Consider the following 26,009-nt stretch of genomic DNA (forward strand, 5'->3'; position numbering starts at 1 on the left):
TAAATTAATGTAGACAACTGGAAGTTCTTCAGTTGGCATAGATTATCCCATTTTGGTGACAAACACTTTTTTAACTAGATAAAATATTTGAGACTATATTATCATATCTCATACCATGATTATTATTCATTCTCAGAAAATTGGATATATTCAATTCTAGCTACAGTATAATCACAGCATTCTAACTAGAAAGTCTTCTTTTTCTTTAACATCTTTATTGGAGTATAATTGCTTTACATTGTTGTGTTAGTTTCTGTTGTATAACAAAGTGAATCAGCTATATATATATACATAGATCCCCATATCTCCTCCCTCTTGCGTCTCCCTCCCACCCTCCCTATCCCACCCCTCTAGATGGTCACAAAGCACTTATTTTTATAAAAAAATAAAGGCAAAATTCAATAAAACATTCCACAAAGACATTGCCAAAATGGAATTTTTTGGCTGGCAAGCCTGGGGATGTTCCTATATGTTTACTCATCAAATGAGATTCAAAAGCCATTTGGCATACCAAAGATAGTTTGGGTGTCATATGTGGGTTTTACCAAATTTGATGACTGCCTTTGTCTTGTTTTATTTTGTACTTTTCTGGTTAGCATTGGGAGTATGTAATTTTTTCTGTGTGTACTAACCACATGTAATTTTTTATTTTATTCACATAATGGACTAAACACTCAACAGTTAATCCACATTTCTGTGTAGTCTAAAGCTGATCCATATCTAGGTGTAGAATGGAGCAGTAGAGATTCAAAAGTCAAACGGTCAAGCAGTGTGGCTCTTGTGACATAGGGTTTGGGTTCGAAAATTGGCTTTCCTCGTAGCGACTTTGGTTGAATTACTCAATTGTGTTGTCCTTCAGTTTCCTTTTCTGTAAAATAGAGAAAGTAAGCGTGTTTACCTCATAGGATTGCTGTGAGCATTAAATAAGTTAAAATAAAGGCAAAGTGCTTGAAACAGCACCCAGCATAAAAAGCTCTCTATAGATGGAAGCTGTTCTTTCTGTTATTCCCATCAGCCATTATCTCTCTGAATACTGCCTCTCCCCTCTGCTCCACTAGACCTCCTACTAGAGGTATGTTGGATCTTCATATTCTACTCTCTGTGCATGGCCCTTTACGGTGTCATCTCCCATCCACAGCTATGATTTTCATATGGTTTTTGGCCCTTGGGGATTTCCTTTTTTTTTTTTTTTTTGAATCTCTTGAAAAAACATTTTTGATTATATATTAATTCACTATTTCTCTGTATTTTTAGTGTACTGCCTGGACCAATTAAGCCTCCATACTTAATGGTAGCATTCCATTATTTTTATGCTTAGAAATATCTCTCCTTATTCTGAAAACACTTACACAATTACTTATATTTTATTTTAGTCGATTTATTATTTTAAAAAAATTTTTACATTCAACTTCTAATTCACTTTTATTTTGCTTTACTGTGTGAAGTGTGGTCCTACCTTAATTTCTCCCTAAATGCTAGTGGGTCCACTTTAACATCCATAAAATTTAGCTTTTATCAACCTGAGATACAGTTCCTAGCCTTGTGTAAAAAAAAAAAAAAGAAGTTAGCAACGGGGATCGGGAATGCTTTTTTTTTTTTTTTTGCGGTATGCGGGCCTCTCACTGTTGTGGCCTCTCCGGTTGCGGAGCACAGGCTCCGGACGCGCAGGCTCAGCGGCCATGGCTCACGGGTCCAGCCGCTCCGCGGCATGTGGGATCTTCCCGTACCGGGGCACGAACCCATGTCCCCTGCATCGGCAGGCGGACTCTCAACCACTGCGCCACCAGGCAAGCCCGGGAATGCTTTTAATTAGGGTATGAAGAACAGAGCTTGCCAAAACTCTGTTCCATATTTACTACCAGTAAATAACATAGCATTGAATTTTCAAGGAGAAAAGTTTGTTTTGTGTTTCTGGTGGTATCTTCTTCTTTGTTTTAAATAGTGATGGGTAGGTTCTTGAGTCTCAGATTTAGAATTCCTTTGTTTTTTCTTACACTATAAACCTGAAGTTAAAACCATCCGTTTTTGTCACTTAGTGGTTGATATTTTATTAATACTGAAGACATAATAAAGCTTTGTGAGAAAAGGCAGAATGTTTTGGAATTACAGAATATCCATTTTAAGTACGTATTAGGTTTTTTGTTTTGTTTTGTATTTTTTAACTTTGACCACAAGAGGTCTCCAAAGCATTTCATATACCATGGATAACAATTGAAAGACTACGAAAAGCTTTACTTTTATTTGTCTAGATACAGAATTAATTTGTATTGTATGATAATTTAGAGTAAATAACTATTAGTCAAAGATAGTACTAAGCTAAAGTTATTCTTTCTCAATAATGATAAACTATCAATTTTTCTTCAGTGCATTATCTTTTATAGATAATTTATGTAAAATTTTATAGATCATTTATGTAAAGTGTGTTTATAGATTTCAGTTTGGTTCTTAGAAAATTAGTCTTACTATATTAATTGTTATCTTTTCCATTTGTTGTAAGAATGTATACATTCTTACATTCTCTATAGAGAGAAACAAAGGGAAAGTAATGATTTTAAGCACTGTATTAACTGCAGGTAAGATCACTTTAGCTTAGAGATGTTATATGTTTATAAAACTGGTCAAGGGCTTCCCTGGTGGCGCAGTGGTTGAGAGTCCGCCTGCCGGTGCAGGGGACACGGGTTCGTGCCCTGGTCCGGGAAGATCCCATGTGCCGTGGAGTGGCTATGCCCGTGAGCCATGGCCGCTGCCTGTGCTCCGCAACGGGAGAGGCCACAACAGTGAGAGGCCGGCGTACCACAGAAAAAAAAAAGAAAAAAAACTGGTCAAGAGGAAAGGTATAGAAAACAATAAACAAATATTAATTAATATTTACTAGTTCTCAAAGAAACTGATTTTTGAGGCAAGTCAGATGAACAGAGCAGATGATGGTCAACTTTGAGTACAGAGAGGGAGAGCTTTCTGGGCCCTGACATAACCAAGGAAGGCCTGTTGGAGGAGGTTGGCTGGCATAGGGGCATTTGCAGGACAGGGGGCTTTGAATTGGTAGTGGGGAGGGAGGACAGTATGTTGTGTGTGTGGAAACGACATGAACTCTGGGGCCCACAGGCTGGAAATAGTAGAGGAAGTGTGAAAACAGTGGGGAGACTTTTCTGTTTGGAGGAGAACTTTCGTGTTGAGAGTTGGGGGAAGAGAGAGTCAAGGACCTTAAAATCCAGCCAAGGGGTGTGGACTCCTAATGAAAGGCAGTTGGGTCTCTGGGCAAAGAATGGCATGATAAAAGAGAAGAGGCCTAGTGTGAGTGTTGAGATAAAAGAAATAAATAAACAGTTCCCATAAAAGAAAAAAGTGTACAGAGAAAAGGATAAGATCAAAGAATTTGGAGAATGTCAGTAGTTGGGAGTCGGAGGAAGAAGGATAGAAAGAAACATAAAGAGAGGAGATAAAGAGCCAGGTAGAGAACCAGGACAAGGTAGGGATATGTAGTTGTAGTCCATCTGTTGCAAATGATATGGTCAGTGGTGTGTATGAATTTTTTACAATATTAACTCTTAAAATTTTCTGAAGCTGCATGACATTTAGAAAATTATACTTGGCTAAAAACTAACAGTGACCAGTTGATACCATTTATCCATCTGGTGAGAAAGGATGTCTAGGTTCCCCCCTTGGCCTTTGCTAGCATGGGTGGAGTTGGACCACATTTTTTTACTGTGGTGTTTGGCTGGAGTAGAGTGGTTATTGTCTAAGAGTTTTCTGTCTTGCTTGGCTGCATCTTTCCTGGGTGTTTGGGGAGAGCAGGATTGTTGGACCTTTTTTGCCTGCTCCTGTTGGCCTTTCCCGATTGTCAGCTTCTTCACCTCCAAGGCTGGGATGTATGTGGCAAAAGTAAACTCAGGGGACTCACCTCTAGGTCTCGAGTTCCCTGCTGGTCTGCTTTCTGTCTGCCTTTCAGAGTGTCTTCTGTTTGTTTTACGTATAATGTCCAGGGAATTGTACTCAGCAAGAGAAAGAGGGAAAAGTGTGTTTACTCTTCTTTCCCAGAGCAGAAGTGCTTCTAATCAAGATCTTATTTTAGAGATTGTTCTGAGTATGAATGAACTTTGCTTCCTTGATATTACTTTAATTTAATTAAAATAAAATTTAAAAAGCACTTGGATTATGTTGATAATCCAATGTGCAAATCTTTACTGTAGTTTTGTACGTGGGGTGAGTCTGACTCAGGGAAAAAGAAAACTCCGTTTTCAAATTTTTTATAATTTAAAACAGTTTAAAATTTGTTTTGGTATCACCTAAAGTTTAAGCATGTTAGAATATTTTTAAAAGCACAACCAATGGGGAAAGTCCTTCTTCCGTTCTTTGGTGAATTAACAATCTGAGCAGACAAAAAATAACCGTAGTGAAGTTTTACCAGTCCTCCATCAGAGTGCTGTCACGAGGATTAAGTCATAGTAGCTTTTTATAAAGTTTCTCCTTTATTACTTATTACCAAAAAAAAAAAATAAGTATTTAAGTTAAAATTCGAAAAGAATTGAAGGAAACTCAAAACCAAGTGAATTCAGAGAGCCTGGAGAAGGGCATAAATCAGGTGTAGAGTCTTAGGTCAAAAGAAGAGTGGCCCTGGAACAGGGAAGGTTGGGAGTCGGTGACTCTGAGCCCTGGCCACCACTGGTGGAGCCGAGTCACACTTGGTTTACTTACTTGATAGAATTCCAAGCAGTTCACAAATAAATATTTTTTACTTTCATAGTTAAATATTTACTTAAGGTATATTAAAAATGTATAATTAGTGAATCAAACCTGTGATTTCATAAATTTTTATGGCATAGGAAGATTCTTAAGTTGGTATTAGTGTTGAAAAAACACTGGGTTGGTTTACCAAAAACTACTGAGTTGTAGTAGTGATGTACTTGCAGATGTGGGAACATTCTTGAAGGTGGAGGGGGAATGCCTGAGGTAGGGGGAACATGCTGGAGCACACTTTAGGGGCAGCATATGTCATGTTTATCTGCTTCTTGTCATTTAAGTTCTGTATGAGTGTTAGAGCTAAATCCAGTATAAATGGGACCATTGCTTGAATGAAAAAAATCCAAACCAGAGTTTAAGAGAAATACAGGTGATGTATTTGAGGTCCAGAAAGGGCATTTAAGCTCCTTGGAGTTGGGCTCGTCTCCATTTTTTATAGTAGTTGACCTTTCTAATTGAGGTATTTTATTACACTTTCAAGTTTATTTTATTAATTTAGATAGCTGGCAGTAAATTCTGATTGATTATTCTTTTCTTATCCCTAAGAAATATTTGTATTGATAGATGTTTGCAGTGGATTCTCACCTTTTGATCCATCCTCTGATTTGCACGTTATTATTCATCCATCCATCCATCCATTCATTCATTCTTAAAAATATTCATTGTGTGCCAAGCTTATTACTAGATGGTGAAGATACAAAAATGAGTAAGGTCGCTACCTTCCAGATTCTTACAGTCTACAGGGCTGGTAGTCGTGGAAACGAACAGTTATAACAAAAGTGCCAAATGTTATGGTCTTATAGAGTCACTGGTAGCATAAGAACACGAAGCTTTGTCTATGCAGTTAAGCGAGGCTTCCCAGAAGAGTATGCCAGAGTTGAGACTCGAGAATGACAGCCAGGCTGATGGGGGTTTGAGAGAGCGTGGCTTTCTCAGGGAAAAGAAACTAGTTTGGTTGGCTGCCCTGCCAGGGTGAGTGTAGCAGCCTAAGGCAGGACAGATGTGGGGTTTGGAGAGAAAGATTGTATAAAGTGGAACTGAAAGAGAATCAAGGTTGGAACAGTGGAGAGAGAGCAATATTAAGGAGGGGTTGGATTAAGAGTCTCCTCAGAAAAAGGCAAAGAAGGGATGGCTCGTGGCAGAAACTGTGTCATAATAATCTTTTGTGTCCCCAGGACCTATTATAGTAGCTTGCATATAGTAGGTACTTAATAAATGCTTGATGAGTGAATGACTAAACAAGTAACTTTTGGAATAAGGAGAATAATGAATATTTCCTGTTTGTTTTTCTTAGGAAAAATGAATTGGATTTTATAAACGTGAAGGGATTGTTGTAGTAGCTGGAAATTCGTACAGGATATATGATGGTAAATGTGTATTTAAATAGTATGAGGATAGCCAACTCATTTTGGGAAGACCATATTAATTTCCTATCATTTGACAGCAAGGTTCCAACCTCATCTCTGGCACTTGAAACTTTTTCTACTGTGTTGCTCATAGGAAATCTTTTTTTTGTTTTTTTCTCTTTCTGTTCTGTTTTTCTTATTTTCTTTATTCCTTGTTTCTAGAGTAGAAGACAAAAGGTAAAGTTGGCTCCTTTTTCATTCTGTTTCATTATGTTTATTATGTAATAATTTTCACTTCACTATTTAGAAAATTCAAAATTAGAATATTGATTGTGGTAGTAGATATGGTAGTGGATTAAGTAGCAGAAATAAATCTAATACACAGTAGGAAAATGTGTCTCAAGGCAAACATTTAAAGAGGAAGTCTTAATATATTAAAAATCTGTTTTATATTGATTTCCTTTTAAAAATTATATTAATTCCTTCTCTGGTAGAAATGCCATTGTATTTTCAGTAGTTTTCTTGGTGCAGATAGTTTTTACATCTCTAGCTAGGACTTTTAATGGGTAGCACTTAAAAAAAATTTATATATTTATTTATTTTTGGCTGCGTTGGGTCTTTGTTGCTGCACGCGGGCTTTCTCTAGTTGCAGCGAGTGGAGACTACTCTTCATTGCGGTGTGTGGGCGTCTCACTGCGGTGGCTTCTCTTGTTGCTGAGCACGGGCTCTAGGCACGCGGGCTTCGGTAGTTGTGGCTCTCAGGCTCTAGAGCGCAGGCTCAGTAGTTGTGGCGCAAGGGCTTAGTTGCTCTGCGGCATATGGGATCTTCCTGGACCAGGGCTCGAACCCGTGTCCCTGCATTGGCAGGTGGATTCTTAACCACTGTGCCACCAGGGAAGTCCTTAATGGGTAGCACTTTTAACTCATATATATGAAAATGTAGATTTTAAAACACAATAAATTAATAGATATTCTACAAGAGTGTTTGCTGTATGGTTTATCTAAATAGTGAGCGTCTTTGTGCATTTTCATTGAGTGTAAATCCTCAGGAATATCTCTATTTTAAAAGAATAATGGGGTGTACATGTTATAGGTTTATTGATAGTAGTCGAATAGGAAAAAACAGAATTTGAGGAGTCTGGAGGAATGATTACTACAGAGAACTCCCAAGGTGGGGCCAGTCTACTTGAACAGAAAAGTTGGGAAGCAATTGTGTGAGATGTGCAGAATTGTTCTACTACTTTTACTTGATTTTTGTAAATCACCTGTTTGTTTGGGCTTGGAGATTTAATTTCATAAAGTCTCCTAATTAACTAAAACATTTTATTCTGAAGTTACATGATCACCAAGGTAATTAGTGGCAAAGCCCACTAGATCTCCAGTCCTATTTGATGTTGATAAGTCCACCTCCTGCCATCATTAAGATATAACCTAATAGCAATATGAAGTACAAAAATCTCCATAATTGAACTCTTTAAAAAGGTAGCCATCTATCCTTAGGATCTCTTCAATTATTTTTCTTCCCTCTCCCTCTTCATAGTTCAAAGATTCATTTCACGTTCTTCCCTTCTAACAAAGCTTCCTTTCATTGTCTACCTTAAACCAAAACCTTGGTTCAAAGCGCACCCCGCCTCCTCCCCACCAGGCTTGCTTATGTCAGAGCCTTTGTGGTCGCAGACTTATCCATTAGTCTTTTCAATGACTCCTTCCTGTCAAACCATTCTGCTGAAAGGAGATTTCTTACTAATTTCCATTATTTTTGTTGATTACTCTGAAATTATTCCCTTATCTCTTATTTTCAGGCCAGGAAGTTCTTCTCCCTCCCATCCTCTTTTTGTGAATTCTTTTTAACCACTAACCCAAGTCTTCATCCCTAGAGCAATAAAAGTCTGTGAAGTCCTGGCTTGCCTTTTCCCTCAACCATTTTTCTTCTCTACCTCCCTTTCCCTCTTCCCTTCCTTACCCCTCCTCCCTTCACCTTTTTAAAGAAAATACCTGTCTAGTATTTGATTCAATATATAATTTGATTTAATATACATAATGCTGAGGTTGATGGCGTTTCTCCAGGCTTGCTTGGGAGCCCCTTCACACAACAGCAGCTCAGAAAACTCTGACAAGTTCTTAGGACTCTTTCCCTCAGCACCATCATGAGCTCTTTCTGTTACTTTGTACCTTCAGCTCTGATCCATTGGCCATGCTGAGCTGGGCTCTCCATCTCAAGGGAGTGGACATGGGCCCTGAACACACTGTACTAGATTGTGTACTAAATTATCCCCAGCCCTAACAGGAAGGCTGGTGGAGAACAGAATTCATGATGAGTGGATCTCTGTGTCTTCCCTGATGGCCATGTTGGACCATGACCACACCACAGGGTTAGTCTTTACCTGGTGGGGCCATTGAGATCAGGAGCGTGCTGAGTATCACATGACATCTTTAAGATGGTTTGTGTCCAGCCAGGGAGGCCTGCACCTGACCCACCCATCAAGGCAGTGCTTTTTGAGCTGTGGTCACAAATCATCAGTGGACTATGAAGACAATCTTATGGGTTGCAATTACCACTTAAAAAAAAAGAAATACAATAGTGTGGAGTCAAAGATAGATGGGTGCGTTGTATGTAATAAGCTAAGTATTGTTGTATGAAACTTTGTTTTGACATTTGCTGTACATCCTAATCATGATTTAACCCAAGAAAAAGTTGCTTCAAAGACAGATTGACTTCTGGTCATTCCTGTTAACAACAAATCAGGTAAGGTATACAAAACACATTAGCTAAATAATGTTTCCCTTTCCATTCAGTTTCATAAACAGTTATTGTACAGTTACCCTGGATCTTCTTGAGATTAGAAGATCCATGACCTTTTGCGCATTAAAGGCTACCAGTCTACTTGGAAAACCAGCACCTATACAAATCGCTGCAGTACAAAGTAGATTATGTAGTGTGTGTGATAGGAAAGCAAACTAAATACTGAGAGAGTACATGAGAGGGAGAGGATAATTCTGTGTAGAGCAACACTGCTCAGTAGAAATGTAATGTGAATCACATATGTAATTTAAAATTTTTGGTAGCCACATTAAAAAGTAAAAAGAAACAGGTGCAATTAATCTTAATAATATACTTTAATTCAGTATACCCAAAATATCATTTCAACATATAACTGTTACATCCCTTTTTATATATTAAATCTTTACATTCCTTTTTACAAAGTTTTCGAAATCCAATGTGTATTTTACACTTACAGCACACTTCAATTCCAACCAGCCCTATTTCAAGTGCTCAGTAGCTCCGTGTGATTAGTAGCTGCTGTATTAGACAAATGCAGTTTTATGCAATGTAGGGAAGCATCATGCAAGAGAAGTCCTAGAAGGATAGGCAACACTTAACTAGACAGGTGTTGGGAAAATACATTGCACAACGAGAGAAAGGTTTAAACACAGATGAAATAAGAGTTTGTAGTGACTTCCCTGGGGGCTCAGTGGTTAAGAATCCGCCTGCCAATGCAGGGGACACGGGTTCGAAGATCTGGGAAGATCCCACATGCCGTGGGTCAACTAAGCCCGTGCACCACAACGACTGAGCCTGCTCTCTAGAGCCCGCGAGCCACAACTACTGAGCCCGTGTGCTGCAACTACTGAAGTCCACACACTCTAGGGCCTGTGTGCCGCAACAAGAGAAGCCACTGCAATGAGAAGCCCATGCACTGCAACGAAGAGTAGCCCCCGCTTGCTGCAACTAGAGGAAGCCCACATGCAGCAACGAAGACCCAGTGCAGCCAAAAAAAAAGAAATTCTAAAGAGTTTGTAAAAAATAGTGAAGCTCTTACTATATACCAGGTATATTCCATGATGATTACTCATATTAACTCAGGTAATCTTCACAACAAATCTTTGAGGTAATTACTATTATTATATAGTAATTACTATGTAATTTATAAATTATAAATTTTTTATAGTGAGGAATCAGGCACAGGTGGTCTAGTAGCATGTATGCATATATGCATGTATCTGTCTTTCTGTCTCCAAAGATTACCTTGTCCCAAACCCAGGACCTGTGAATACATGAGGTTAAATGACAGAGGGGAATTAATGGAGCTACTCAGCTGATTTTAAGGTAGGGAGAGTACCCTGGATTATCCAGGTGGGCTCAATAATCACAAGTCCTTTAAATGTGGAAGGCGGGGGGGGGGGGGCAGAAGAGTCAGAGTGATGTGCTGTGAGCGTGTGACCCACCCATTTTGGCTCAGAAGATGGAGGAAGAGGCTACAAGCCAAGAAACGTAGCCTACCTCTAGAAACTGGAAAGGGCAAGGAACCAGATTCTCTTCCAGAGCCTTCAGAAAGGGAACACAGCCCTGTCAATACCCTGATTTCAGCCCAGTGAGACCAGTGTTAGAATTCTGACCTACAGAACTGTGAGATAATAAATGTGTGTTGTTCCAATAAGCCACTAAGTGACAGGTGTTTAATACTGTTGAGATATAATTTTTGCAAGTAAGAATGTAAAAACTAGTTTGCTTCTGACTAAAATATTGGGAGTTTGGAAGTATTTGATAAAGTGGTTACTGCCCTTTTTAAGCAATTCCTGGTTGCCAAGCCAGGCAGTCATTTAGGTATCGGTAAGGATACTTTACAGTCTTTATGTAACTTTTAACTCTCAACCCCCGGATATCACAGAGTTTACTTGTGGGTGATTAAATTCAGCAAGACAAGAGATTGCCCACCCATGGAGAATAAAATCCTATTTCTTCTCCCTTCTGGAGAACAGTGGGAACAGCCTGGCCTGTAGGTTGATTGTCATATTCTACCTCCTTCCCACCTACTTACTGCTACAGAGAGACACAGAACTTAGCCTCTCAACACATTCTGTCATTTTTCTGCAGAAGAAAGGGCTTCCTTAGGTTAGTTCCAAGGCCCTGTGAGCATAAAAGTATTTGCCTGTAAAAGGAGAGAAGCCTCTCTCTCCCTCCTTGTTTGCCTGTTTCCTTTCACTTTATCTTTCCCTCTGTACTGACAATGCAAAGATGTTACTTAAAGGGTATGTGTTTTATTCAGTTTTGCCATTACTCTGTATACTAAAATACTACCTTTGTCAAAATGCTGATGTTTTACAGTGCTCTGCAAATACATAGATAAAAAGCATTCTCTTTTTTTTTTTTAAAGAACAATTCCAGAGTTAAATACTGGCTGAATATTGGAAACAATAGTGGAATTCATTCGTCCCCCCCACCCCCACCCCGGGGCCTCGGTGATGTGAAGTGTTTATAGGTGTCTTTCCTCTAACCTCAGAAGTGGAAAACTTAGGCTTTTCGTGTGTGGTGCTGTCTTTGCCCCAGGAGCTTAGTGAGTGCAGCCCCATCTTCCAGAATTCTCTTTGTGGCTTAGGGAATGTGTATGATTTTCCTGCATTCCTTGTCGGAGGCTCTAGGCCACGCTAATTGCTCCTGAATGATGACAGTTGCCTGCTAAGCAATCCTTGTGTCTAAATCGTATTTTCACATATAAATAAAGAGGTGGTGATTTTGTTTTACAGATAGATTTTCACTTCCAGACTTTTCTATTTGATTGGACGTCTTTAAACAACAAGTTATGCAAGAAGGTTAAATTGATTGATTTTACAAGAGTTTGAGTTGAAAACCCATTGCTTAAGTAAGGTAGCACGAAGCCAGGAAGATGGCGCACTTTCTCCTGTCTAGTCCCTTGTCCCTTTCTCTGGGCTCTTTTGCACTAGACTAATTGCTGTGTTCTAAACATGTCATGTACAATGAGAGATGACACAGGACAGTGGTCTGAGTACAGAGTCTGGGGCCAGACAACCTGTGTTTGAATCCTAGCTTCCTTGGTTTTTTGTTTTTGTTTTCATTTTTTAGCTGTGGATCTTATTAACCTCTCTGTGGCTCTGTTTTCTTATGCAAAACCAGGTATATAATAATGGAACTTTTTCACAGAGTAGTAGTGGGGATTAAGATAGTTAATACATATAATGGGTTTAAAACAGTGCATAGAACATAGTAAGTGCTCAGTAGATATTAGCTCTTTTTTTCATTCTTCACTTGTTATTTTGCCATTCTTAAGCTATTCTTATGTGGTGTGGTGTGTTTTCTCCTCATCTGTCTTCTAAAATAGTCTGTATTTTAACAGTCTTATTGCTTTTATGAAGCTGTCCTGCAATTTTCAGTTGGGATTCTAGCCTTGGCTGTACATTGAAATCACCTGTGTATTAAATACTGATGCCTGCGTTTTTGCTCTGTGCTGGATTTCGCTTGTAGTGGCTTGTGAGAATGGATGGTTATATTTCCATGGAATTTTCTTTCAGGTAAGCTTTGGTAGCTTAAAATCAGCCATGGTGAGAATATTTACACCCTTGAAATTGGCAGATACTACCACAGGCATTCTTTTCAATCTACTTGGTATTTTAGTGATTTGTTTATAAGCACCTCTAAATAGATACTGAGCCCTTTAGTAGGGTTGTGTTAGTTTGCTAGGACTGATGTAACAAAGTACCACAGACTGGGTGGCTTAAAACACAGAAATTTATTGTTTTACACTTCTGGAGGCTAGAAATCCAAAATCAAGGTTCCAGCAGGGTTGGTTCCTTCTCAGGGCTGTGAGGGAAGGCTCTCCCAGGCCTCTCTCCTGGCTCATAGATGGCCATCTTCTTCCTATGTTTCTTTATGTAGTCTTCGTTTTGGGTGTGTGTCTGTGTCCAGATTTCCCCTTTTCTTAGGGACACCAGTCATATTGAACTAAAGCCCACCCTAATGACCTCACTTCAACTTGATGACCTCTGTAAGCACTCTGTCTTCAAAAAAGGTCACATTCTGAGGTACTGGAGGTTAGGAGTTCCACATAGGGATTTTAGGAGGACATAATTCAGCCCATAACACACACACAGCAAGGAACTCCTTTTTTTCCATGTATTCCTGTAGTGAAGATTTGTTGAATTGAAAAGGAAACATCAGTTAGTTATTCATGTACTATGAATTCCAGATCGTCAACTTGATTATTTTTTTTGAAGCAGCTGTTTCTTGGGATAATATCAGAGTTCGTTATTTGTAGAGAAAAATATCGGTTTAGGAAGATTGGTTATTTTAAGTTGTCTGAGGCAGGCTCGAGCTTGTTAATGAACTCAAAGGCATATGATCCGAGTGAAATGGTCTTGATTTTGTGTCTGTCACTGAGAGAATGCTTTTAATCATGCATGAAAAAAATGTTTGAGATGAATTTCCACTAAAGCTGAGAATGTTTTAATGCTGATCATTCTCTTCAGGATTATATAAGACTCTCAGAAAAGTAGGATTTCTTTTGCTTTTTCTCGAGGGCATATAATGTCAGGTAAAGATTTTGTGATTTTTGTGATTAACAAAAATGTCTTTGAACCACAGGAAACGTAAATTATTTTGTAAAAATTTGCTTCGTGTTAGGATGATTGTGTGTATGTGAAATAGTGGATGACATTTAGACTATGATCATCTCAAAGCATATAAATATGGAATGTACTTTTTGAAGTTAAATGTTTTTCTTCAAAATGAGATACTTCTCTGCATCATTGCTTTTTGCTGAATAACTACTTGAATTAGAATCTTATTCCAAAAATGTATTTGAAATACACACTGGCACAGGAATTGGTTGGTCTAAATGTTCAGATTTTTTTAGTTATCCATTTTATACGCATCAGTGTACACATGTCAATCCCAATCTCCCAATTAATCACACCACCACCACCACCCTGCCGCTCTTCCCACTTGGTGTCCATACGTTTGTTCTCTACATCTGTGTCTCAATTTCTGCCCTGCAAACCGGTTCATCTGTACCAAAATGTTCAGATTTTTTAATAGAAAATTTTCAGCTATAAATTATATATGGCAAATATATAAAGCTTTAATTTTTTTGGAATAAAGCTTTAATTTTTAATCAACCTTAAGTATAATTTACATGCAATGCAATTTACACATTTTAAGTATATGAGTCAAATCAATTTTGATAAATATATGCATCAATATAACCACCACTCCAATTAAGATATAGAACATTTCCATCTTCCCGGAAAGTTCCCTGTGCCTCTTTGCAGTCATTTTTCTCCCCATGTCCACCTCCTATGCCAAACAAATACTGATCTGAGTCGACTGTTACAGAATTTCACATAGATGGAATCATTACAGTATGTACTCTTTCATGTCCAGCCCCTTTCAGCATAATGCCTGTGAAATTCACCCATGCTTTGAGTGTATCGGTAGTTTGTGCCTTTTTATTGTTCAGTAGAATTGCTACAAACTTGTTTATCCATTCACTTGCTGAACATTTGAGTTTTTGGTGCTGTGACTGATTGAACGTGTCAAAAGTGGTTTGCGAAGTTTCGTGCTGGTGATTTCTCGCTGGCTGATGCTCCACCATTGGGTAGACCAGTTGAAGTTGATAGCGATCAAATTGAGACATTAATTGAGAACAGTCAATGTTATACCACACAGCAGATAGCTGACATAATCAAAATATCCAAATCAAGCATTGAAAATCATGTGCACCAGCTTGATTATGTTAATAGCTTTGATGTTTGGATTCCACATAAGTTAAGCGAAAAAAACGTTCTTGACCGTATTTCTACATGCAGTTCTCCACTTAAATGTAACGAAAACGGTCTGTTTTTAAAACAAATTGTGATGGGCAATGAAAAGTGGATACTGTACAATAATGTGGAAGAATGGAAGAGATTGTGGGGCAAGCGAAATGAACCACCAACAACCACACCAAAGGCCGGTCTTCATCCAAAGAAGGTGATGTATTTTGTATATCGTGGGATTGGAAGGGAGTCCTCTATTATGAGCTTCTTCCGGAAAACCAAACTATTAATTCCAACAAGTACTGCTCCCAATTAGACCAACTGAAAGCAGCACTCTATGAAAAGTGTCCAGAATTAGTCAACAGAAAACACGTCATCTTCCATCAGGATAATGCAAGACCACATGTTTCTTTGATGACCAGGCAAAAACTGTTACATATTGGCTGGAGAGTTCTGATTCATCCACCTTATTCACCAGACATTGCACCTTCAGATTTCCATTTATTTCTGTCTTTACAAAATTCTCTTAGTGGAAAAAAATTTTAATTCCCTGGAAGACTATAAAAGGCACCCGGAATAGTTCTTTGCTCAAAAAGATAAAAAGTTTTGGGAAGATGGAATTATGAAGTTGCCTGAAAAACGGCAGAAGTTAGTGGAACAAAACGGTGAATACGTTGTTCAATAAAGTTCTTGGTGAAAATGAAAAATGTCTTTTATTTTTACTTAAGAACTGAAGGAACTTTTTGGCCAACCCATAGATTCTTTTCCCATATGGGTCATTACAGAGTATTGAGTAGTATTCCCTGTGCTATACAGTAGGTCCTTATTAGTTATCTATTTTATATATAGTAGTGTGTACATGTCTAGGTAATTGGTTTTAGAGTTTAGTAACTTTTGTTAATTTTTCTAAAGGTAAACTTTAGAATTAACCTGTATCTTTTGTTTTGTCATCTTTGAAGACCACTATTTAAGTGACCTTTGAGTGACCGCTATTTAAGTGACCTTTTAAATGACCTTTGAGTGACTTATTTGAGTCACTCAAAGGTCAGAAGTAGGTGAGGTGCTGTTTTGGGGAGGGGTAGTGGTTTCTGAAATCCCACATTAGCTTTTCCTCATCTTCATCCTGTGCTCCCCTGGAGTGAAAAAGGTACCATTAGAGACATCTTGGTAGCTACTGAGAATATTTTTCATTGCTGATGTGTTCTTTCCTTTGTGCCTGTCCTGCCCAATTTCATCTATTCTAAAGTGCTCTCCCTTTTTTCCCTTTTCCTTTGAGCACATGACTATTCCTATCTTTCATTCTTAAGTAGCAATAATAATGTTAATAATAACAGCAATAACTAACACTATGTATTAGACACTATTCTAGGGGCTTTATAATATTTATTGACTGATTTAATCTTCACAAACCCACTGTGAGGGAGCTACTATTCTTTTAATACAGATTTCCAGGAAACTGAGGCAGAGAGCTGTTAAGTCTGGGGTTATCCAACTACTAAGTGGCAGAACTGGGATTTGATCCAGACTTCCTGGCTCTGAAGCATAGGCTCTGAACCACTCCATTATATGGCTTCTCAGTAAAAACACACAAAGAAGCAACCATTCCCTTCTTTCACCTCTGCTTCTGGACTTCAAAATAAGTAATGTTTTATAGCACAGTTGACATTATTTTGGTTAATATTCCATGAAACTTTCATTCCTTTATAATGCATATTACAGTTTGTATTTCTATCTCTGGCAGTAAAGTTCCTGACAAAAAGCATGTGTGCTTCAAACAAAGTAGCTTTATTTCTGAAGGTATTACTTTACAAACTGCAGTCCCACATGTCCAGTAGAAAGCACAGGCTCTCCTAGCATGTGGTTATTCTTCTGGGAAAACGTCTTAGAGGAGGTGAGTCTTGGCTGGCTTGTTAAATAAGTAAGAATATGTGCTGGGGGTATGGTATGTGGAGATGGGTGGCAAAAAGACCCAGGATTGGGATGGACTGAAAGATAAGAAAGGATGGAGGTTTTAAAATATTGTTCCAAGGGAGTTCATCCTTAGAGAAGATTTCCAGGGTCAGGGAAGAAGAGCTGGGAGGTTATGACTGTGTGCAGAAATGATGCCTTCTCTAGGCCCTTGGGCTTTCTGCCTCCATTCCCTCCCCCTTCCTTTTTCTCTTCCCCCTGGTTCCCCAAAGTTTGAGCACTCTAATCCTCTTAGTTTTCCTGACCTCATTGCAGATAGAAGTACTTCCCTGTCAGGTTAGCAATTTCCAGACAGATGAGCAATTTTTTTTTTTTTCCTTAAAGTAACAACTACTATAAAAGAAAAAGTAAAATCAAAAGCTAGAGAAAAGTTTAGAAAGACATGAGTTTACCTAGTGTAGACTTCTTACCTTAAGATAAGGTAAGATAAGATAAGACCTCCTGTCTTAGTCTTTTGAACAGCAGGCACAGCTGCCATTCGTGCAGGCCTTGGTTACTTCCTGGGCCTTAGGCCTCCTCTGTCTGAGGCCCCATGGAGTTTGCATAGTGAGTGAGGAGATTCTCAGTTCTTCTTCTGGCTCCCCAACAGGCCTGTCCTCTGGGGCTAGGTCCTAGTGTTTCCTTACTTCGGGTCTTTCTAACCCTGTGGGGGCTTGCCCTAAATCTGCTTTTAATTTCTACCCCCGGTGGTAACTTGTCTAAGGTCCCTTTATCTCTGCTTGGTGGGAAAGTGTGCAGTGGTAGCCGGGGGCTTCCTGGTCTCTACAGTCTCTGACTTGTACTCTGTCTCCCTCTTGGTTTGGTCGGAAGCAGGCTCACCAGCTGAAATCAAACTGGGTCTTTCTCACCTCAGTTCACTATTGCCCATCTGGCCGACAGTAGAGGTTGTCATCTTTCTAAGATGCTGCCTGTGTGATTGTGTCCAGTTCCTTCTCTGGACAGCAAAGACTCCTCTTTTGCTTTTTGAAAACTGTATACTTTATAGTGAGTTCTTATTGAATTTTTAAAAGTTAAAAATGAACATATTGGCTCATGTAAGTGAAAAGCTTGAAAGTAGGCTGGAATTGGGCATGGCTGGATTTAGGGGCTCTTCTCCTTTGTCTCTCCCTCTGGCGTTTGCCCTCTTGCGTTCCACAAGGTAGCAGGAAGGTTGCAGCCATTCCGGTTTCCTGGACTCCTTAGCCTCCCAGGTTTAAGTCCAGGGAAGTGGACAAACATCTTCTCCTGGGAGCTCTTGTGTAAATCCTGTAATCCACTCTTTCCTTTTTCTTTCTCTCTTCCTTTTTTCTTTTTTAATTCCTAAGAAATCTGTGCCTATACCAAGTTCATAGGCGTATTCCTCCATATTTTTCTAGAAGCTTTATAGTTTTAGCTTTTTATTTATTTATTTATTTATGGCTGTGTTGGGTCTTCGTTTCTGTGCAAGGGCTTTTCTCTAGTTGCAGCAAGTGGGGGCCACTCTTCATCGTGGTTGCACGGGCCTCTCACTATCGCGGCCTCTCTTCTTGCGGAGCACAGGCTCCAGATGCATAGGCTCAGTAGTTGTGGCTCATGGGCCTAATTGCTCTGCGGCATGTGGGATCCTCCCAGACCAGAGCTCGAACCCGTGTCCCCTGCATTGGCAGGCAGACTCTCAACCACTGCGCCACCAGGGAAGCCCTCTTTCTCTCTTCTAAAGAAACAACTTTATTTTTTGAATAAGTAGTATATTCCAATGGTTCAAAAATCTAAAACTCTTGTAAGGATATGGGATGAAAAGCTTTTCTTCCATCTTGTCCTTTTTATCATTAAGTACCTCTCTTTGTCTTGTTATAATGCTTTTCGTCCTGAATTTTATCTTGCCTGATAAGAAAATCTTGTCCCATGCTTTCTTTTTATTTGCACTAGCCTAATATATTCATCTGGGCAATTTTTTTCCAGCCAACCTTTTCTTTCTAACCTTTCAGAATTACTTTAAGTTTTGCTCCTATTGGTAGTGTAGAAAGTTTTTCTTCTTCTTTTTAAAATAAATTTATTTATCTATCTATCTATCTATTTATTTATTTATGGCTGCTTTGGGTGTTCATTGCTGTGCGGGCTTTCTCTAGTTGCAAGAATGAGAGGCTCCTCTTTTTTTTTTTAAGGTGTAAATCATATAATCAGTCTCCCAAATTAAATGTTAGCAAACAGAATCCATCAGTATACTAAAAAGGATAAATACAAGATAGCGTGATGCCTTAGCTGAAGAATATAAAAACAGTTCAACATAAAGAAATCTAATAATATAACCCATCACATTAGTAAGGTAAAGGAGAAAAATGTATGATCATCTAGACAGATGTGAAAAGTATTTTGATAAAATTCAACATCCAGCATTCATCCATTATTAATTACAAGACAACACCAAAAATGACAGCAATGCTTCAGGAAACTTCTATACTGTGTAAGATTATACAACTGCAACAATAGCAAGCACTAATAATAGACCCAGAAAAGTCAGAAGAATAACAAGAATAGTTACTATGACCACTAGTATTCAGCATTAGGGGCTACTCTTCATTGTGGTGCACAGGCTTCTCATTGTGGTGGCTTCTCTTGTTGCGGAGCATGGGCTCTGGGTGTGCGGGCTTCAGTAGTTGTGGCTCATGGGCTCCAGAGTGCAGGTTCAGTATTTGTGGTGCACAGGCTTAGTTGCTCCGTGATACGTGGGATCTTCCCGGACCAGGGCTTGAACCTGTGTCCCCTGCATTGGCAGGCAGATTCTTAACCACGGTGTCACCAGGGAAGTCCCAGGTTTTCTTCTTTTGTAATCCAATCCGAGGTTAATTTTCTTTAAATAAGTGAGTTTAGCCCATTTACATTTGTCATTATGGTAGATATATTTGATATTAGTTTGTCCATATTCAGTTTTCTATTTTTATATCTTAAAGAATCTTCCACTATATGATCTGTTTTCTTTGCTGTTCTTCTGGGGTTATTCTGATATTTTCATTCTAGTGGTTGTCTTTATAATTTGACATAATGCCCTCAGTCTTCTAAGAAAGTGATGGTTCCCTATTGTAAGAAGTAATAAATTAATGAATTTCATCCTAATTCTGATATAGAGGCATTGTAACTATGTTACATAGTCTGTTTTAGTCAATCTCGATCTCTATTGCATTCTGTCCTCAGAGGAAAGAATCACTCAGCAAGCTTGGAATCAATCCGTATTATTATTATCAATAAGGACACTGTCAGAAGAGGCCTTGGGTTTTCCTAGAGTAGATTGTCAGCCTTTAGCAAGGCTCTTTTTATCTATAAAAATTATAGTTTCAAAAGCCAGCATAGATCATAAATTGGTAAGTTGACATTTGGTCACAATTAAACATTATCAAAATCTTTGTAGGTAGTTTGCTACTCAGCACCAGAGAATCACCAATTTTATGTCCAAGTTGACATTACTGGGTCTAAAGTTCCCCCCTTTTTTAGTGTAGGTTCCACACTTGTTGAGAGTTTTATTGCCACTTAATTTTTCGAAAACAATATATTTGGCAACACAGAGGCATGTAACATATGAAAAGGATTTTTTTAAATTAGAAATCTTGGGACTTCCCTGGTGGTCCAGTGCTAAAGAATCCACCTTACAATGCAGGGGACATGGGTTCGATCCCTGGTCAGGGAACTAAGATCCCACTCGCTGCAGGGCAACTAAGCCCGAGTGCTGCAACTACTGAGCTTGTGTGCCTCAACTAGAGAGCCCGCGCGCCACAAACTACAGAGGACACGTGCTCTGGAGCCTGCACGCCACAACTAGAGAAGAGAAAACCTGCTGCCACAGCTAGAGAGAAGCCCTCACGCTGCAACGAAAGATCCCACATGCCTCAACGAAGGTCCCACGTGCCGCAACTAAGACCCAATGCTGCCAAAAATAAATAAATAAAAAATAAATCTTCAAAAAATAAAATAAAATTAGAAATCTTAAAACAGTCCAGCTTTGCATACCCCGTGTAGTGACTGAGACTCACATGCTGACATTAGTCCTCCCATCCAGTGCAGAAGGGCAGTTGCCACCCCAGGCCCACGGAGGAGGAGCATAGCCTCTGTTCAGTGTCTTTTCTGTTTAGAAGGCTTCAGCCTCTGGTCACAAAGAGCCTCTGTAGAGGGTGGGAAGGTGTTTTTTTTTATAATTTTTTAACTCCTAGGTCAATTAGGGGACCATCGTTGACTTAATTTTTTGGTGAAAAGATATTTACTGCTCACCTCTAATAGAGCAGCTAAAAACATAGACTGTCTTTGGAGAAGATTTATATTTCCACTTTGTACTCTAGTCCTACAATGGCTGCCAGTATTTTTCGTGTAGATGAGTGTTTTCAGTCTGCAGTTTGCCTGCGAGTCACCCCGAAAACCCTGTTGAAATGAAAATACCCCCTCTCCTCCAGCTTCTTGCTGAATTCATATGGAACACATTTGGGGTGTGGCATCTGTGCTTTTAATGTGTGTTGCAGGTGATTCTGATGCAGGTATTTCACAGGCTACAGTTTGAGGAAACCAAGATTGACAGTTCTCTGTTGAATATAGAAATTTTACTAAAATCTAGTTTGACAAAATTCTGGTTGGATATTACTCTCTATGTATACAGTGTTTCAAGTAGACTTTTGTTTCAAAGATACAGTGATTTGATTTTATCATAAAGAAATCTAGGGAAACAGATAAGAGATTTCACATATAACTCCAATCAGTTTGTGGAAAAAAATGTTTGCATAAGGATATTTTATATACAGATTGCAGAATGTTGAATTTAACACTCTTGTAATGCTTCCATGAAAGCCTCAGGGGTAACTGACGAGTCCATTTTTATCAAAATTAATGTGTTTCTAAATTCTCATCTGCTTCTCAAACAAAATATTAGAACAGTAATTAAGTTACCAGCTGCCTCATGTGTTCACTCTAGGGACTTGTACAAAAGCATTGTGGAACTCACCTAAGGTCATTCATTGCTTTTTGAGTTACTAAATAGCTTTGCAGTAGGCTTCTAAAAATCCAGGTATTAAGGGTGTCTACAGGAAGATAAAAATTGATAAGAGATTTGCAATAGTTAGTCTGATACTCTCTCCATTGGATTAAGGTGGAAAAATCCTCTTCAGCACTACAGATGGGAGAAAATCCTCCCTCTTAGACTTCTTCCTGAAGCAGCTTATGCCTGTCATAGTCTTGCAGTAGAACAGAAAAAGCCTTTGGAGCTAGGTATGCTATCACAGATTTTCTGGGGGAAAAGAAAAACACTAAGAAATCAAATTTATAACTTTATTTAAGCAACGCAGAACATCAGGACAAGTATAATATATTCCAGGAATGCAAAGATCATTCAGCATCAGAAAATATGAATAATATCTTACCAGATTAAGTGAGAGGAAACAATATGATTATTTTAATACCTATAGAAAGAACATTAGCTAAGATTCAGTAATCCTTTATGACTAATTTTTTTTTATGTTTGCAAAAACTGGGAAACTTACCAAACCTCGGGCTAATAAGTCATTTATTCCAAAACCCATTAGTAAAAATCATATTTAAGAGTCAAAACTTTGGAAGCATTCCCATTAGTATCAGTAAGAAAACAAAGGATGGCTGTTAGCCTTACCTTTGTTCAATGCAGCCCTGAAGGTCTTAGCCAGTTGTGTACTGAAACAGGAAAAAGAAATGAAAAATAGAAATTTTCTTCTTGAAGATGATATTAATTCATGCATAGACAATACAGGAAAAAAGTGTTTAGCATTGTTGCTACATAGAAAAATTTAGATTCGTGTACACCAGTGATAAGCTTTTAGTTAATGTAATAGAAGAAAAGATTCCCTTCACAGTAGTATTAATCTATAATATATCTAAGAGTGAGCACAACCAAAGATATATATAACATGGAGAAAATTACAGAACATTATTGTGAGATATAAAAGACATGAATAAATAGAGACATTATGCCATCTTTAACAATAGGATATCTTGATTTGTTAAGATATCATTTCTCTCTAAATTAATTCATTGCAAATCCAGTCAAAAGCCCAATAAGGTTTTTGTGAAACTTGACAAAATGAATCTAAAATTTCTAAAAAAATTCAAAAGCCCAAGAATAGCCAAGACAATCTTGAAAAGCAAGGTAGGGGCCTTGCCACAGATATTGATACCAAGCCATGGAAATTACAATACTGTGGTCCTGATACAGAGATAGACAAAAAGATCAGTGGAATAGGATAGAAGCCAGAAACAGGGTCACACATATGTAGAAATGTGGAGGCAGCAGTCTAAATTAGTAGGAAAAGATGGAATGTTTTATAATGGTGCTTTATCCTTAATTGAGAATCATATGGAAAATAAAAGTGTATTTCTACCTTCACACCATCCCCCAAAATAAATTCAGGTGAATTAAATTTGAAAAGCAAATCTTAAAAATTTACTCAAAAATAAGAAATAATTGAGAATTTAAAAACAGATACAAAGAAACGAAATTGAGCTATTTGTAGTGAGGTGGATGGACCTAGACACTGTCATACAGAGTGAAGTAAGTCAGAAAGAGAAAAACAAATACCGTATGCTAACACATATATATGGAATCTAAAAAAAAATAAAGGTTCTGAAGAACCTATGGGCAGGACAGGAATAAAGACGCAAATGTAGAGAATGGACTTGAGGACATGGTGAGGGGGAAGGGTTAGCTGGGACGAAGTGAGAGAGTGGCATTGACATACATACACTACGAAATGTAAAATAGATAGCTAGTGGGAAGCAGCCGCATAGCACAGGGAGATCAGCTTGGTGCTTTGTGACCACCTAGAGGGGTGGGATAGGGAAGGGTGGGAGGGAGATGCAAGAGGGAAGGGATATGGGGATATATGTATACATATAGCTGATTCACTTTGTTATATAGCAGACACTAACACACTGTTGTAAAGCAATTATACTCCAATAAAGATATTAAAAAAAAATGTCCATCTTCATGTATAAATCTTAGAAATATAATTCTGAGTGCAAAAGCAAGTTGTAGAAGGATAGGCGTAATAGAGTACTGCCTATATGAAATTTAAAACATGAAATGGTACAGTGTATTGTGTAAAGATGCTAAAATATATTGTAAAGTATAAAAACATACATGGTGCTAATATACACCAAATTGAAGGTAGTGTTTACTTCTGAAGATGGTAGATGAATATGACTGAAGAGGGACGTGTGCAAGATACACCTGTATCTATAATTTTTTTTTAGATAAAAATATTCTAAAGCAACATGTGGCAAAATGTTAACATCAAGTGAATGTCCAATAGTAAAGAAATGGTGGAATAAATTATGGCTTTTACATACTATCAAATATTTTTCAGACATTAAAAAGAGTGAGTTGTAGCTAGGTCACTTTATATGGAGGGATTTCCAAGAGTTATTATTTAGTGAAGAAAAGAAGATGCAGGGAAGTTTGTATAAAGTCATCCCCATTTTATAAAACAATGCATGTATGAGTAGGTGTATGTGACATACGTATGACCATATGAACATGAAAAAGATGAGGAAGGGTTCCTCCTAGGCTGTTAATGGGTTGGGAGTGAGGTGATTAGGAAAGGAGAGGAGGGGAGGGGAATGGGGAGTCAAGCAAACTAGAAAATGGAAGACAATGCACTACTAGCATGGATGATGATTTGATGATTTTGTTTATGTACTTACGTGATCATTTATGTATATACACACACACACATATGCATATTTTTTAAAAGTGTAGAACCACTTATAGAAACAGTGAGAGTTGACTTAAGGGGAATTTACTATATTTGACTGGAGGCTGTGGTAGAAGAAATGGACTTATTAGCATAGTGCCAACCAAAGATGCCACTTCAAAGAAATTAATGATGTATTCTGTTTCTAGTGGATTTAAACAATTGATGCAATTAAATTGATGCTTTTCCATTTTTCTCCCTTTTGTGTTTATTAAAGTAACTGACCTTAATTTTAATGAGTTCTTAATAACAATATATATAAAATACTCACAGTGTGCTAGGTGATATAAAATACTAGTAGTAAAAGTAATAATATTTTATGAAATGCAGCCTTTTGACCAGGAAACCTTAGCTCTTTGTCTCTTTTTTTTCAACTTGGGAGAGAATAAGGAATGAGTCTTATTTATTTTGGTCAGGTCAAGGCCTAAATACAGATAGTGCAAGATTATGGATAATTAATTTTTTAATTTTGCATTTTTTTCTTTCAGCATGCGGGATGACAGAATTCGAGTAGAAAGGATGGATAACATGTATTTTGAATACAGCCATGCTTTCCAAGAGGTTACAGAATTTTATGCAAAAGACATAGTTGACGGTAAAGGTAGATATTTTATACATGTTAGCCATGTGTCCTCAAATTTAACTGAGTTGAGATTTGGATAAAGGTGCAAGTTTGACTAAAACTCTAATGGAAACTAGATAGTTATTGATTAATAACTGGAAGTAGAGGGAAGAGTTCACTGTTATTGCACTCATCAGAAGCACAACTGCAGCTGCTTCTTTGTAATTATGCCCATTTAGTAACCTGATGTTTTTGGCATATTCATTGGAGTGTAACAAGTTAGTTACAGAAGAACCTTCCTTTTTGCTTCCTTTAAAAGATAGTCCATGATTTTCCTGCAATTTTATAAAATGTAAATCTCCTAATGAAGGCTAGCATTTCCAGAAATTGATGGCCAGAATTAAAATACCAGAACATTAGTGACAGGGTCTTAATATGTTGGATTACCATTGTTTGTCTAATTCACATTTTCTCAGCCAAGTATCTGTTTGATTTGGTCTGTACCCCTCATTCCTGCCAGTCCAGCTTATGCTAAGATCCAATTTTATCCCCTGTCACAAGCTGCAGAGCTTTCACTGTTAGACCAGCCTCCCCCAGCTCCCTCTTAGGCATCAATGTCTTGTTGGCATTTCTTTCCCCATTCCTTTTAATCTCATGGTGTCTTGGCCAAATTGAATCAGGCGTCTGAGAGTGTAACCCACTTATAATGGCAGTCCGAGATATCACCAAGGGATCATCATCCTATGTTCAACTAAAGACAAGACTAAGTCAGGAAACTATCATAAGCCACTCTTGGCATCAGATTCACTTAGAAGGATATAGGACAGAAAATCCAGTTTGCCGACAGGACGCTGTTCCTCTTAGTGGGAGGAGTCCTCAGCAGTCTGCAGCAGTCCACAGAGTCATTGGGCGCTTAAAATCCCCTCCCACCTCTAGTGACTGCTCAGTTGCAAAGAAAGCAGACTTTCATCAGGGGGATGCAGGATCTGCCCTGGCTTAGAAGCCCCATGACCTATAGGAAACCTTATCTCTTGCTGGAATTTCTCCAAAGGACATGCCAAGTTTAAAGAGTCAGTGTACTCAAGGAAGGCCAAAATTCTGGAGTCAGGTATTTATAATTTCCCCTAG

At 38.3% G+C, this 26,009-nt stretch overlaps 1 protein-coding gene across 3 annotated transcripts in view; it reads left to right on the top strand.

The window, feature by feature from the left end:
• Positions 1-26,009, top strand: part of MSH3 (mutS homolog 3) — a 181,314-nt gene that overhangs the window by 33,393 nt on the left and 121,912 nt on the right. For 2 of the 3 annotated variants that reach the window (XM_079916011.1, XM_079916012.1), the window contains exon 9: positions 24,808-24,920. In XM_079916011.1, the coding sequence (XP_079772137.1) occupies positions 24,808-24,920 (113 nt within the window). The remainder of the gene's footprint in view (positions 1-24,807; positions 24,921-26,009) is intronic. The other variant, XM_079916010.1, reaches the window with a different exon arrangement.

The sequence above is a fragment of the Stenella coeruleoalba genome, assembly GCF_951394435.1.
Source record: "Stenella coeruleoalba genome assembly, chromosome: 3".
Taxonomy (NCBI): Eukaryota; Metazoa; Chordata; class Mammalia; order Artiodactyla; family Delphinidae; genus Stenella; species Stenella coeruleoalba.